General features: G+C 36.2%; 1 protein-coding gene across 2 annotated transcripts in view; it reads right to left on the bottom strand.

The window, feature by feature from the left end:
- Window positions 1-16,326, bottom strand: part of LOC306883300 (LIM domain-binding protein 2-like) — a 62,005-nt gene extending 45,679 nt beyond the window's left edge. For both annotated transcript variants that reach the window (XM_079438466.1, XM_079438467.1), the window contains exons 1-2: window positions 16,061-16,326; window positions 1,615-1,717 (exon numbers count right to left, since the gene is read on the bottom strand). In XM_079438466.1, the coding sequence (XP_079294592.1) occupies window positions 1,615-1,717; window positions 16,061-16,192 (235 nt within the window). In that variant the 5' untranslated portion in view covers window positions 16,193-16,326. The remainder of the gene's footprint in view (window positions 1-1,614; window positions 1,718-16,060) is intronic.
- Window positions 16,327-17,209: the final 883 nt, after the last annotated feature.

Genomic DNA, 17,209 nt, shown 5'->3' with positions numbered 1-17,209 from the left:
CCAAATAAATAGATAAATGTGCATATTGATTTAAGATTAAATTATTTTATTAGTTTACTTGTAGATTATCTTAAAGCTTCCGCTAAGGTTACCTTGGACAACAAATCAATTCTACAGGTTAATGGACACCGAATCAAGTATTCCAGAGGGTGCATTAAAAATGTGACATTGGATGTGTGCGATATGACCTTATTTCAAATAAATAATTCATAAACAGGTAAATACATTAAATCAGGACATGGTGAACAAAAAGTGGATTAGATTATCTTTGATCTGACGTCTTGAAATGTAAAGCAGAGGAATGAGTTACTCAATGGAACCTGAACAGTGATTAATGTAAACATGTCATACAAAGACAAGCAAGAATAAAACAAGCACACTGATGTGAGGCTACACCGATGCAGAAAATGCCTAATGATGCTTGGTGGAGTGAGGACTGAGAAATTTATAAAGGGCCCGAGCAAATGTAGTATGCAGCGCTTGTGTTTGTGTGTGAGTGACAGTGATGGAGTGAGGGTGTATGTTTGTGGCTGAAACTAAGAGAAGTCATTTCTGAAGACTAAAGATGAGCTGTCACAAGAGACGGACTGAACTCCCTCCTCAATCGATATGGGGGATTGATTCCCTATGGGCCTCTGGAGCCAACGCAAGCTTTGGTCTTTCCACTTTTAAATGGTGTATGTGAGAATTACAAAATATTACAAGCTCCAATGCAGAATTAATATACAAAGAAGAATCCTTTGAAACTTGTCATTTGCTGGCATCTGGTATGATATCTTAAATGACAAATTAAACATTTTAGTGTTTGAATTTTACGTCTTTGTTCAATTAAAACTATTCAGACTTCACCAAATTAAGAAAAATAAACTGCCATGCCTTGAAAAGACGCTAAAGCTGAGGCTATTGTAATGCTGCCCACAGTCCAATGGCATATTCATTTTGCGTAATAAAAGTATATATTTCTGAATCTATCAGCACTACAAAGACCCCCCAGAAAGGGAGGGGGCTTCTGTGAATGTTTGACTCACACATTCTTTGCAACAGGCAGTGTTCTGCATGACTAACCAAAACCAGAGAACTCAATAAGGACAGACAACACAGCTCAAATCATCAGAGAGAAAGATAGGGAAAGTGTGAAGAAAAGAAAAAAAAATGGATAGGCTAGCAGAGTTATGGCAAATGCAGCCAAAACCACATTAGGGAGCTCACTGCAAACAATTATTCTCCCCTGCTTTTCAAGGTGTTTAGATAAATTCTGGCAGAGCTGCAGGTAAAATAATTCACAAATATGAACCTTGCAGGTCAGTTAACCAATAACAACACTTCCTTAGTCTACTTCTCCATAGTCAGATGTACAGCCACTAACCACAATGTTGTTTTTATGAGAAGTTTAGGGAACTTATTTTCTGGAAGACCAATAAAAGTCAATAAGATCTGCCGGATTTAGTTGATTCAAAGTCCTCTACAGATCTTTATGGATCATTACCTTCTACTGTACATTTCCAGACTCCATAGAGACAGTCATGTACCGTCAAGCCTGGTTTTAACTGGCACCAGTACAAGCAAATTTGCAGACAAGACTACACTGGCACAAGATAAAAGCTTAAATCTTACTGTATCTTTTTGGTCCATCCTCCAGGCAGAAGGCAATGGTCATTGTAGCGTCTTCCTCAAAGAACTCTGTAGCAAACGCATCCCACCATAGACTATCACTCTCCTGGGAAAGAAGGAGAGTCACGGTTAATTAATGGGAGTTAATTATACTGTGTGATATGCTTTGTCATTCTTACAAATCTATTTAATAGGAGTAAAGATTATATAAAAAAAGGAATATTTTGTTTATAGCTCCACTCATTTTTGTGATTAATACACTTCCGTCAGTAAATTTTTTTTAAAGAAATTAATACTTTTATTCAGTAAGGATGCATTAAATTGAACGAAGTGACAGTAAATCATTCATAAAGATTACCATTTCATAGGGATGTAACAATGCATCCCAAGCTGGTTGAAAATCGATACAAACAGCTTACTGTATGTGACGATTCAAATTGGTTGAGATGTTAAACAAATCACGATACAGTTTGGGGTGGGAGTTTATAAGAATGTATATTTGAGGGGAACAAACCTTTTACAGAAAAGTTAAGATGGTATTTTCTTTTCATCTTTCATCTGTGTACTACACATTAAAGTAGTGTTAATAAGCGCAGCTGCTTTGTTTACATCAATAAACAAGGAAAGGCTGTATTGCTGCCATTCCATAAGTGCCACCTGCTGGCAGAGAGTGAATTTACGTTCTCATTAAGCCCGTCTGCTGTTTCTGTTTCATTCAGATGTTATACATGATATAGTTTCAAAAAGCTAAAGTCAGACCATTCTGTTTCAAATGTGCAGAAATGTGCAGCATTTTGTCTGAGAGATAATAAAAGGACACCTTTTCATTCATAACTTTTCTTAAATCTAATTTTGTTAGAAAAAAAAATCAGAAGAAAATCATATCCTGAATCGTATCGAATCGTTACATCCCTTCAATTTCAAATAAATGCTGTTCTTTTGCACATGATAAGACTCCTGAAAAATGAATTTCTACAAAAATATTAAGCAGCACAGCCGTTCTCAACATTGCTAATAAAAAGAAAGTTATAGTTTAATAAATTTAATTTGTGTATGTCATTTCTTGGGTTTGTTTTCAAAGGCTTAAGGTTAACATTAATGTAATCATCCATTGACATGTACCTCTGTGTGCTTTTTGAATTATCATTCGTAATTAATAAACAGAATCCCCTAACACTTGCTTTCATGCGACCCTGAGATAATCGGTTTAGAGTAGCCTAGACCTATAACTTCCCTGATGTCTTGCTCTTTTCCCCTAAAAGCTCATTTTGAGACCATTCTGAGATCTAGCATTCAAATTACATGAGCTCAGTGCTTATAAATGCAAGTTTTCCTTAATTAAAGATTAAAGGTAATATAGGGAGCACCGGCGCACTGTTATTAAAAGTCGACAATAACAACAAAATTCATTATAAGCAAAGTACATTCAGGGCACCTGGATCCTCCAAATCCACTGCTTATGGAAAGATTCGCTAATTGACTTGAATTAAATTAAAGCCACTCCATCAGATGGCACGCTAGCTGCGAAAATACTCAACGTATGTAAAATTAGACTCCGCGGCATCCTGTGATTGACAGAGCTCTGATTCTAACAGACGTCGTTTAAGCCAATGTTGCCATCTAGCCGATGTTGCCTGGTGACAGATCACAAGCCCTCTCAGATGTTTACAATTATGGCTGTCGAATTCAGGCAGCGTCACATTGTATAGTGGCCGACCCTGGAGACCTCTAGTCCCATGTATCGTATTAGAGAAGCGCTGTTTGCCAGCGTCGAGGAAGCGGTCTCATCTGCTCTGTGTTTTGGGAGTGAGCCAGTACCCTATTACAACCTGCCGTTTTAGTCACTGTAAGTGAGTGATCAGTTTTGACAATGGTGATCGTTTTTCCATTCAATAAGGCAGGAGGCTGATGTTGTCCAACACAGCTGGTTATTAGCACCACACTATCACTCATGACACACAGTTTTGGCTAATACTCTTTCCCTTGCTTTCTGCTTGTGTATGTATGTTGTGAGTAAGTGAATGTGTGTTTGTGTGCGATTAAACCTTGTAGTCACACTCAGCAGGATGCATGACTTCATCAGATAATCCTGCTTTCTTCATTTTTACCTTTTTTTCCCCATCTTGGCCTCTTGTGGGTTGGCAAAGCTTTGAGTTAAAACAACCTTAAAGTCAAGCGTGTATATATTAAGGATAACTGCTGTAGACTATTATACATTACTATGGTACATTACTATAATATCAAATTCAGTTGCTATTTATTTTAAGATATAGTAATCAACATTTAAATAAAAACTGACTTGTATACAAACATTTAAATTGCACATTTTATATTAACTTTACTGATATGTTTCTACTCAAATTCTCAAATTTATTTAAATGACTATTAAATAAAACATCACTAACAGTAATATAATGAATATGTTATCTACTGCATATATTGATGAAAATGCACCTATCTAAAGTTGTTTTTTATGGACATTTTATGGCTTTCCTGAGATAAATGTTACATGACATTGTTTACAAGCTGTTTTATTGTTTTATTTTCGCAGCTGGAACACTGATTGAGCGATTATATGAGAGATGATACATTTCTGTAAGCTGTACTGTATCTTTCAGCATACCTTCTGATGTTCATTTGTTTATTTTGTGTTAACTAGTAGAAAAGGGAAAGAGATGATTGGTTGAAACATGCTAGCAACATGCTAGTAACATGCTAAGCATGCTAGCAACATGCTAGTCACTTGCCAATCATGCTAGCAACATGCTAGTAACATGCTAATCATGCCAGCAATATGCTAGTAACAGGCTAATCATGCTAAAAACATGCCAATCATACTAGAAACGTTACATCTATCTAATTTATCTAAATTTTCAAACTTCAGGCTTTTACAACTGCTTTAAACTTTCAGGCAAGGCTTTCTCAAGCCAACCTAAAGTTTGTCTTGACAAATAAAAACCAACTAGATAAAAAAGTTTATTTTCGCAACTAGAACACTGATTGAGCGATTATATGAGCGATGATACATTTCTGTAAGCTGTACTGTATATTTCAGCATACCTTCTGATGTTCATTTATGTTTATTTTGTGTTTAAACTAGTAGAAAAGGGAAAGAGATGATTGGTTGAAATGTGTTCCATGCTGCTGATTAAACTGAGGCGGCTACAGTGATGTTAAAGAGTGCCAAATGGTATTCATTGTTTAAATTTCATGATAAAATTGACAGAATTCAAAAGCTAAGACTATGTTTCAAATAAAAAAAACAATAGACAAAGCTTATTGTAATTATTCGATAAGATGCGGGCTACACATAATGTTTAGTGAAGTTTTGTTCATGCTTCTGAAACTGAAAACAACACAGACTAAAAAATAGATTTAGGAATTTTAAGTATTGATATTCGTTAATCAAAATTAAGACTGATTCAAATTGAATAATCCATATTATCAACCCAGCCCTACTATTGACAGACTTTTTTTTCACTATTACCCCTTTTAAGGTCTGAAAAATCTGTATCTGAATGACTTGGGTAAGTATCGTCTCCTTTTCAGCCACATCACATCACAATGTACAGCGTCAATATAGTGATGATTGAAATCCCACAACTCTCTGGGCTCCTTTTTTTCAATATCTCTTTGCAGCTCATTGATGGGCGCTCTTGAGCTGAGCTTATCAAACAGTGTTTGTATCAGCAGGTGTTGACTGCTCTCTTTGAGTGTTCATTGATCTTCTCCACTCTAACATGTTCCTGATGATGGGTCAATGGCCCGCGGGGGGATCCATCTTACTGTACAGTCACCACCAATGACCTCCTCAGCACCAATGACCTTTGACTACAAGTTAGTTCCTGATGAATAACAGTGATGGAGATCTAATGTTTAAGAACATTCATTGTGTTTATTATAGTCCAGTCTAAAAAGACAGGTCTAATACACTATATACCGTTCAAGGTCTAGCGTCAGTAAGACTACTATAAATGCTGTTCTTTCAAACTTTCTATTCATCAAAGAATCCCCCAAAAAAGGATCTCTTTAGTTTCCGCAGGAATATTAATCAGCACAACTGTTGTTTATTTTAAATTCACAATGTTACTTTATTACATTTTTTATTTTTATTTTTTACTATATTACTGTTTAACACACACACACATGTTGTTTTTTGTGGTTTATGGGGACTCTCCATAGGCGTAATGGTTTTTATACTGAACAAACTGTGTGTGCTATTGCCCTACACCAACCCTACACCTAAACTTAGCCCTCACAGGAGACTTTGTGCATTTTTAGATTTTCAAAAAAACACCATTTAGTATGTTTTTTAAGCCTTTTGAATTACGGGGACATAGGCAGTGTCCTCATAAACCACCTTCATATTGTAATACCTCTGTCATACCCATGTCATTATACACATTTGTGTCCTCATAAACCACATAAACATGCACACACACACACACACACACACACACACACACACACACACACACACATATAAATAAATAAATAAACCATAAAAGTTCAATGTCCAAAAAATTAAATGTCATTAATAAAAATAATACCTCTTGCTTGTACAGTTTTATTAATTTTTATTGGTTTTTATTGGTTTGGTTTGAAATCACTTCAGGTCATAATGAATACAATGACCCACATGTTCAAAAATGGTGAAAGGGCCCTCCACTATGCTCTGAAAACAAGATATTGAGCATATAGGTTGAGATAACACAGACAAAATAATCAGTTAGCATGTAACATAATTACTTTACACTGTCATTGTTTTAATTACTTTGATATAAGCTAATTACGGAAGAGCATTAATGGCCGCTAACAGCATTATCAGTATCTTCAGCAGGACTCAGAGTTATAGGATTTCATTTATCTGGAAGGCAATCTGCACTGTCACAATCAATAGGAAATCTGATTGCCCATTTGCACTAATTAACCCTATTTAATGCCTCAGCAGCCCTTGCAAACAGTATCAGTAAACCTGCGTACAGGTATGTGATGTGCCAAATTTGGAAAGGACTGCATTTTTTAACTGTTAAATAGGATCATTTCTTATACTGTACCGTACTTCCCTAGCGATGTGATTTGCATTTAAAGTGATATATCTGTGCATCCCTGTTGCGCTGTTCATATATATTTTTTTTTTGCTCTTGACTGACTGATGGAATAAACCAAAGCTGCTGCATTTCAGAGACATAGATCATGTTTGATAAAGATGACATATAACACTGCAGCCAAGGGAGAGTCGGCTATAGATCAGCAATCTGTAGCTGACATAGTAAATGAGAGGTTCCTGCATTCAGTGCTGATTGTAGCTGTCTAGTGTGCTATAGCTGATAGTGAGCTTTGATGTACAGCGCACCGATCAGTCCTTCAGGACCTCAGGTGAACTAACATGGGCGTCTGCACGGGTTGCCTGAAGATAAAGCCGTATTGATTGGAACGTCTAAAGGGATTCATCAATGTGCCAATGGTTGCTCTCGACCCAGTCACTGCTCCACAGGGGCCAAGCAGCTCGGATTTATGGTAGATCCATGAGCTTAGGGAGACAACAACGTCCCATATCCTTGGTAAATAACAATAGCAGCTGCTTTTTCCAACACATATTGGGCACACACCAACTGAACTAACTGATATGTATACTTTTCACAAGCACACAAACACACACACACACACACACACACACACTAATATGCAGGTTTTATTTATTACAATTTCACTAGTTTTTTATTTTTGTTTTAAATTTAGATTTTTTAAATGTCCTCACCTGCCGTTTAGTTTTAATGGTGAACAAAATTATTTAATTTGTAAAAAATGCGATGTAAGTCACTTTGGATAATTTTTTTTTGCTAAATATTCCAGATTTATGTCTCTGTACTTTTGCGAGTTTTGATTGAGATTGTTTGCATTTTAATTCATTTTGTTTCACGCAGATGGTTGCACTGTTATTTGTGAGTTTGTGCATGCTGGTTTATTATTGTGCTGTCTGTGTCAGATTTACCTGCTACTAGCGATGTACAAAAAAACTAACTATGGACTATGTAGACAAAGTCTAATAAAATAAACAGTAATGCTTTAGAATAGGGAACATATATTCACTATTAACTAAGAGTTTTCCCTGAACAAACTTAATTTACTGCTTATTAATAGTTAGTAAGGTAGTTGTTAAGTTTAGGTATGTGATAGGATTAATGGATCTAATATATGGTCATGCAGAATAAGGCATTAATATGTGCTTTATAAGTACTAATAAACCAATATGCTAGTAATATGCATGCTAATAAGTAACTAGTTAATAGTGAGAATTGGTCTTTAAAATAAAGTGTTAACAAATAAACAATATAAGGTAAATAATATAACTGAATCAACAACAGTTTGTCCTATAACTGTACATTACAACTGGATATTTCAAGTCAACAATCAAACTAAGGATATTAATTAAATCAAATCATCCCTAATTAACTGAAAATTTATAAACTACGGTAATTTTCCAGTAATCCTGTTTAGTTTTTGTTAGTATTGTAGAGCACATTTAAAGTTTTTTTGTTTTATTTGATTTGGTTTTGTTAGAATATTTAGATTTATTATTATATTTTATTTACTTTTATAATATTATCAATAAAATCATACTTTATTACAATATCTAAAAATGCCATCATTTAAATGCGTTTTTAGAGCCAACGGTCATTGGGTTGCACTGCATCAGTGTGTTGTTCCTGTTGGTGTTTGTTTGTTGTGTATCCTAACCACCTAAATCCAACAGTCAGTTTCAGAATGGCTGGAATATTGATTTTATTTCGATGCAGTGTGATCCAGCCTTAATGGTACTATGAGGAGTATCAACATTTCTGTTTTGAACGGTACTGTGCTGAAGGAAACCTAATCGTTCATGCGACATGGGAATTGGTGTAAATTGTCATATATTCACATCTGCGAACTGACATTTAAAAAGTCCTCAGCCAGGCAGACTCCATTTAGACTCACCTTTCAGGACTCATGAAATGTACACAAGGTCTTTGATGAGCTGAACAGAGCTGTGTGTGGGCAATCACGTGCAGGGTTTGTACAACTGCTGTTGAACTTCTTCCACCTACATATCAGTGACAGCCACCGACAGATCTCAGGGAATACTAACGACGTAAACAAGCTAAAACCATGGTAGAAATGGCAGTAAGCACGTAAACAATTCATGCATCGATTCATGATACCTCATTTTAGTAAACAATAACAGTCTAAACAACATCTATGGGTATTTTTAAGCAAGCTATTCTCGCCTGCTTGTGCTTATTTGCTGCTGTTTTAAGAACAACTGAATGTCGACAATATTTGGCTCTGTTATAAGGTTAAGTGCACATGATCTGAATTATGCAAATGAAATAAGGCAAGGGGAAGTAAACTAATGACCTTCAGAAAATCCTCACTGTATATGACACTACCGTACTTTTATTCAGCAAAGATACATTAAATGAATGAAAATAGACGATAAAGAGTTTTTACAAGATTTCTATTTCAAATAAAGGCTGTTCTTTTTAAATTTCTATTCATCAAAGAGTCATGGTTTCCACAAAAATATGAAGTCAAACAGCTGTGTTCAACAAAGAAGTGTTTCTTGAGCAACAAATCAGCATATTAGAAAGATTTTTGAAGGATCATGTGACACTGAAGACTGCTGAAAATTCAGCTTTGCCATCACAAGAATTAATTATATTTTAAAATATGTTAAAACAGAAAGCAGTAATTTTAAGTTATAATAATATTTCACAATACTACTGTTTTTATTGTATTTTTGATCAAATAAATGCCACCTTGGTGAGCATAAGAGACTTCTTTAAAATCTTACACCAAGATCGACCTGTAACTTTTCAACGAGAGTGTGCACATTTCTAAATTCGTATTTGTCTTAGTTAACACAACATTCAAGCATTTTGAGCTAATACGTTTAGAAAAACCCACATTTCTTCTAAAAATACGTTTAGTTCACAACCCATCCAAATATTGATGAAGCTAGTGCAGTGAGAAACCAACCCAAGCAGAACACTTACAGCTGAGAACTTGGTATTTTATCAGTGATAACACTCCCGAGGCTCCTCAAAAACATCATCGCTCAGGGCTGGACAAAAGGAATCAAAAATATGATCTGTACAGAAAATTTTGAAAACAGGAAGTTGGTAAAAATGGGCGATCCCTCTTTATCTGTTATCAGCGCAACAGCGTAGCCTGGAAGGAACTTTGGGAAAGCCGCAGGAAAAAGGTGGGACTATTGTCCTATTATCCTGCCAGTTTGAATGCAACCTTATTGTTCCAGAGAATCCTTTTTTTTTTTTACTTCTGTTTTGTTTTCAATGTAATATGTCACATATCAGCCGGGACCCCATTACCTGTTTTTGCATAATGCATCCAATTGATAAGAGGGTTGTACATTATCTTCGTCCCATAGAGAGCACAACATAAAGTTTAAAGACTTTTAAGTCCACTGTTACCATAAAAAAAAAAAAAAAAGTCACTGATACATTATTGATAGTGAAATAAGATATTTCTCAATCGTATTTGGCTGACTGCTTAACAAAACTCGTCAATTTGGACGCGTCAATTTAAGCTAGACTTATCATGTGCTCTTAAAACACAATCCATTGTCCATCACCTGCTTCCTACAAAATCAATTAGGCAGCATGTAATATAAATGATGATGGACATGGTTAGACTGATTTGCCATTTGGTGCCATTTTAAGCTCTTATGGGACTGTGGAGGAGCTGCGATGATTGGTGTACCTTGAGGACTTTGAGACTGAGTTTCTCCACAGTGAAATGCATTATCGATCGCACTCAGATCAAAACGAAACGCCGCTGTGAACTCGCACTGCTCCTTTGCATAAACGCATTCCATTCCAAAACCATTAGACAGATTAATAAAGCTAGCCTTTCATTTGTTGTCTTCTTAGTGACCTCTCCTTTTTTCTCACTCTTTCCAAGCTTGTGAATATTAAGAAGTGTTATGCTAATAAGCTTATACCAGCTGAGGTTTACGAAACTCCTCCTCTGATTCTTAACCAGCATCCTTATTTGCATATGCTTATGCGGCAGGTTATCCAGCAAACCTTTTAAATGGCAGCAAACATGTTTGATGCTCTTTCAGCATGCAGGCCTCAAGAAAAACATGTCCATATGCATGTTTAAAAGAGTACAAAACTCGATATGGCTTCTAATAAAGGTCCACTCTATTTTTTAGTTTATGTTGTGCAGGCTGATACAACAGACCTAACGGCATGGATACAGAATAATGCAAAAGCATGCTATTGTATAATTGTTCTGTTCACAGTCAGCCATGGTTCATTTTTCTGCAAGTGAAAGTGTCCAAAAACAGCAGGATAATGAAGATAGAGTAAATAGTATCAAAGTCCATTTCAAGGAAAGCAAATTCACTCAGCTGCCATTTTTGCAACGCCTCTGGGCAGCAAGCATTTTGGGCATGCAAATGCCAACTACTAAAAAAACCTGCTTGCAAAAACTATTTAAATAACATTTTAAATTAGCAACAAAATCTGACACAAACTTCTAGAACTTTTAACAGAAGCTGTGATGATGGATGAATTTATCAATTGGAATTTGGCTTTTATATTTAGAAGTTACTTATTCTGTCATATTGTGCTTTGTACTTTCTCCCATTCATAGTAATTTGAGTGAACCATCTTGGTGTACAGTACATACAGTTTTTGATACACTCTTAGAAAAAAAGGTGCAAAAGCTGTCACTGGAGATAGTATGTGGAATGTACGCTTTTAAAAGGTACACCTTTGTATCCTTATAGGTATATATTAATTCCTTTTGAAAGGGTACCGCCCCAGTAGCAGGTTCTGTAACTTTTCTTTCTGGGAGCGTAGTATTAGCCGGTCATGTGATCTCATCAAGTGGTGACCCATACCATTTAAAAACAGCTTCTATTAGACCACTGATATGAGTCTTCATGTTATGCGAGTGTACATGAATTAGAATTTTTTTAGAAACTGCATAAATGTAGCAACTGTTTTTGGAAAAATATCCAAAATGTAGTCTTTATAAGAAAATAAAATGCACTGAAGTACTCGAACAAGAGAAGCTGCTATTTTTTACATGTGAAGTTGTAAATTCCCATAGGCAAATCAGTATCTGTAACTAATGCTAACTACTTTCTTGTGAAGTGAATAGCAAGTTCACTATTAGCAAATTCAGTATTAGACTCCTGAACAGCCTTTACCCAACTGTTAACTGGTTGAATATTTCAAATAATACAAACCACTACCAACAAACACACCTTGAGGGGTGAAAAATGATTGCAGGTTTTCCAAACATTTCCCATTTCTAGCATTAAAGTCAATCTGAATTGCCTTGAAATGCACAGTTATTTAACATGTTAACAAAATTTAAACTGAAATAGGAAGTTAGGGCAGTATATTTTGAGTGGCTCATTCCCTTTTTTTAAAAAATAGCATTTTACAAAAGCATTTCATTAACATGTCAGCCTGTCAAAGTCACATTTTTATTTAGCTGAATTCAATCAGTCTAACAGTTCCCCCCTTTAGATGTGAAACTGTTACTACAGAAAAAAAGATAAACAGAGATAATTTTTAGAAAACTGATGATGTGTAGTTTAAAAGTGTATTAGTGTGTTTAAATATGAGTTGTTTATAATGCCTAGGCTGTCTAACCGTTTGCATTTTTTATCTCCTTCATTGCTTTAAAACACAGCATTCTGTGTTAAATTCAGGCGGATATGTCGGATATGTTTTGTGGTCTGTGCTGACTGGTGCATATGATCCACTCTGTGGAGGTTTTCTTGACACTGACATGAAACCAGACTTCATTTAAACCAATAGAACGCATGTTTAAATTACGCTAATCACTCCCTATCCCTTACATAATGCACTATGTGTCATTTGCCATACAGAACATAGTAAATGCATGAACAAGCGACTGATTTCAGCCACAGTTCCAGCAGTTTATATAGGGTAGGGGGGCGGGATGCTTCAGATCCTAGAAAGCATATGATTGGGCAGAAAATCTGTCCAATCTCAAAATCATTGATCTGTATTGGTGGTAGAGAGAAAACATTTTGAATGCATACATCTTCTAAATGCAAATTTTGTCAAAACACAAGCTTACAGATAACCTCAAGGCTAACATATTCATACTAACAGCCTTGACTAACTTTTGACTTTAAAGATCTAGATCTAACAGACAGCAACAAACAATGTTTTGATAGCACCATAGAATCACATTATTTATCAACCAATGAATGATTTGTTATTTCTACATATTAAGCTGGGATTGGAGAAATTTCATTTCATGACAACCTCTCTGGTGCTCTTTAAAACGCAATAGTCTAACTGCTCTGCTCTGAAGTTAAGTTTGCTGCCAGCAAATGGGCAGAACAGTTTTAGCCTCTGGACAATAAAAGACATCAATCACCAGCTTCTGTACTGAGAACTCTCGAGTCAAGAGTCGGGACTCTTGAGCCCTCTTGTCTAGCTTTCCTGAGCTCCTTCCTGCTTTTGTCCAATTCTACTTTCACTCCAGTTATGTGATGTGCACCATGAAGCGTAATTCCCATGTTTTTAAGTGCTAATACATCGATTAGCTAGCTTTAATGTACAGTCATTAAATGACTGATGCAGAGAAATATCCAAGTGGTTATTAAACACCTTTGTTTGACAGTGGCTACTTTAGTGGTGTGCTCCCCCTGTTGTTTCAGTGTTTGCCTAGAGCTCTTAAACTAAGAAAGTCTGCATGTCTACATGATGGATGGCTGTGGGGGGAACTCTCCCTTGTAAAATCTTTGCTAAATTACCACTGGCTTCAAATGCACATCGGCGTGCTTGGCTAATAAACACTGCGCTCACTGTTTGCAAAGATATCAGCAATAGAGTTGCGTTATTATGCCGCCGTGACAAGGCGCTAGACCTGTACGTGCTACAATTTGCAAAAAAGATACACAATATCAGACTTTTTATAAACATTTCTACCATCTGCCAGATGGATTTGTGTGCATAGAGCAGAGATGTTTGTTCACTTGAGCCCACCAACATCTGTGTATCACATACAAAGATTCATGAAAATGTTTGAGGTAACAAATGTTGCAGGTATATCACAGCAAACGAGGTGTCAGAATGTTTGTTCCATACTTTTCTAGAATGATGCAACTGCTGAATGGTGCGCAATATTGGTTGCTGCATGAACTGGCTGCTGTGATACAAAGCAGTAATTTGAGTGAGTCAATTATTGATTCCAATAACAATTTATTTTGGAAACCTTGATGAGTGATTAAATGGAATCACAGATTGTTCCAGATTGCAACAGTTTCCAGGAGCAAATCACATTTGTCAACTAAACTCACTGTTACCTTCACAATGAAATATCTTATCAAGATCAATCACTCATGTAGATTTAATCTTAGCAAATGCCCTTTTATGCCAAAGTGAGTTTGTGAAGATTAAAATGATATATTGGCACGTTTATTGTGGGCTGTTTGGTAAGTGGCGTTTCAGAGTGGAAGTCTTCAGGGTTTGGGCCGCTGCTTATGCATTATTCATGATGTTGTTCTATTGCATCTCTGCAATACAGCCCAGGTCTCCTTAAAGTTACAACACCTCCATCAAACACATGAGCAGAAGCTCACATGACAGAACTATGACAGTGCACTTCATTAGTTTATTTAATGCTGTTTTTAAATGGAACATTTTCAAAAGTTCACAAATGGGTATGACATATTGTGATAACGATAAATACTGCAATTATTTATCTTGCTTTTTGACAGGTGAGTGGAATTCGGAGATGGTTTGAGGAGGTAGAAGTTGCAAGAGGAGACCCAAGGGGAATTTGTGGGCAGACTTGCATTGCAACCAGCAGATCTTTGAAGAAAACTATTTTCCATTTGGATCAGGATTACAGACACGTCTGTGTATCACAGCACAAATCTTTACAGCTGTTTTACTGTATTATTTTAAAAGTACCATAAAAGGGGTAAGGGGTGTTAGGTATACAGTCCATGTTTTGTTGTCATTAAACTGATTTTACTGTTAAAAAAAGTAAATAAATAACAAACAAGCAGGCAATTATATTTCATCCAATGTGGGTTTTCTGAGTCACAGATACTAGGAAATGAGAATGACTTTGAATCTACATAAAAGCACATGTCAGACCAACAATATTCTCTCAACTGAGTTGTTGGAATAAACTTAATATTGAACGGCTGATTTACTAAGTATTATTAGGCTAAGTATTATTATTAACAGTGTAATATAATGTTTTTGGAATTTATTTATGATGTTTTGGTTGTCACTGTTTTTTTGTGTGGTGATGCTAAACTCTTATTATGCTTGTTTGTTTTCACCGATACTACGGTCTGTGTGCAATGCATCTATATAAAACTGATATGTCCTTCAGATCGCAAAGTTCCCTTGCGGTTAAATGCCATAAACAACATCCACAACAACACAAGAATGAAGCTTAAACTATTTTGTTTTGTTAATTGAAGATTTCAAATACATTGTTGACTTCACAGCAATTCATCGGCTGAATGGGAACAACAAATTCAAATGGACAAAAATCAGATTCTATCATGCTCCCTTGAATTTTCAGCTTTTGACTACAATATATATATATTATATATTATATTATGAATAGCCTAATTATTAAGATAATCTTTTTGGTGTGGATGACAACAGGCAGATGTTGAAGTTTTGAATGCATCTAACATACTAAAATCAAGTAATGTTTTTCAGCCCAATGCTGACAACACTTTTGCGGGAAAGTTTGTGGGACTATTCATTTTCTCTTTCATAGCAAATCAAACGCTTCTGTTTGACCATAAAGTGATTTTGGCATCTTTCACACGTTTAACTAATTTCCTTTATCCCTTAAATTATCAGTCAGGTTATTAGTAGAAACGCTTGTATAGTTTTTATTGTTGAAGTTAATTTTTAAATCTTTATTTAAAACAGTTGTGTTGCTCTGGGAGAAGTTGTTCTGCGCTCGTGCGCTATTCGTTAACTCCACGTGGATTTTAATTAGTGATCAAAGTGGATGCTTATGTTGCTTCTGTACACAGTGCCTAAATGATGTGAATTCATAAAAGCGCGTGAGAAAGCCTTAAATATGTCTCTAAATGTCCATTATGTGTATATACAAACGCACAACTGTTTTCTCATAGTTGGAAATCATTCCATGGAAGTGCACTGGAACATTTAGGAATCACTGTCCCGAATAGATACTTAAGAAATCCGAGCAATATGATACACTTAGCATTATCACAATGCACAGTACACAGTGCTCACAAAGTCAGATATAGTTTGATCACTTAGTTCACGCTCTGAGTTTTGTCCAATTAGGAAAGAATTAGAATCATTTTGCAAATGCAGTGGCCAAAATAACTTTTCCCAAACTACAGCTGTCACTGCCTCATGTGGAGCAATGCCAAACTCACCTCTGTCCGAGACTGGAGTCGTTTGTTCATCTCATAGATTCTGTATTCAGGCTGTACCATGTACGGTGAATGTCTCCGGTAGAACGGTCCGAATGGGGACGAGTAGAACGGGTCGTGCGGAGGGTTGGACATGTTGATTCCGTGTCGCGATTACAGCAGCGCCAAAGCTTCAGCATCCATACAGCGCGCCTGCAAGATCTCCAAACGCCGCGAGACAGCAGCAGTCACTGGCTGCACGCGGAGCGGAGAGATGAGAGCTCGCGGAGGAGGCGGGAGAGGAGAGGAGAGCAGAAGAGAGGAGAGCAGGGGGAGGAGGGCTGGGTTCTCATTGGATAGCCGCAGGCTGCACTGGAACATTGTTGAGGGTGAGCCAAGCAAGTCTTACCATCCCACCAAAACCAACTGGCCTTTATGTTAATGTTTGTGTTCGGTAACTTTCAAATTCGCGTGGCAGCGTTGTACATAACCGGGGGTAGTTGTCACATGGGGAGTAGGCTAAGTAAAATGTTGTTTTCTTTGCAGTGTTGGTTTTAAGCATTTGTTTTATTCAAAATTATATTCAGTTAGTACATCATTTGTGAATTATATCCGTCAGATTAAATTTCCAGTCATATTTTAGTAGGTAAACTTCCTGTTCCTCAAACAGTAGTGCATACCGATAGCAGCGGCAAGGTTATGGGTTCGATTCCCATGGAAAGCAAGAAATGCTTAAATGCAATGGAAGTTTTTAATTTTTTTTTATTAATTAATAAAAGTGTCTGCCAAATGCGAAATGGTAAAAAAAAAAAAAAAAAAAAGGACCATAAATCCACAATGGTATATTTTAAGGTCAGGTCAAGTATTATCAAGTTTAGGACAATTTATTTAACAAATGCTAGGCTGGGGCAAATTTTCACATGATTTTAGTGCAGTGTTTCAGATGAGACATATGGTTCTCATTGTGATAACATGCCACATGAACGTAAGTTACATATATGAACAGTAGGCCTATCTGTCTTTCCTGGGTAATAATTGTGGACATATTCAATAGCTTCATGCCAGTTTAGAAAGTTAATGGGGGCTCTTAGCAAAAATGCAACTGTAATTCCAAACGTGGGGGCAAAATATAATCACAATGAATTTTTTATTAATTTGAAACAGTATGTATCT

This window comes from Barbus barbus (genome assembly GCF_936440315.1).
Source record: "Barbus barbus genome assembly, chromosome: 17".
Classification (NCBI taxonomy): Eukaryota; Metazoa; Chordata; class Actinopteri; order Cypriniformes; family Cyprinidae; genus Barbus; species Barbus barbus.
Note: the sequence above shows the minus strand (reverse complement) of the source record. Positions and strands in the feature narration are given on the sequence as shown.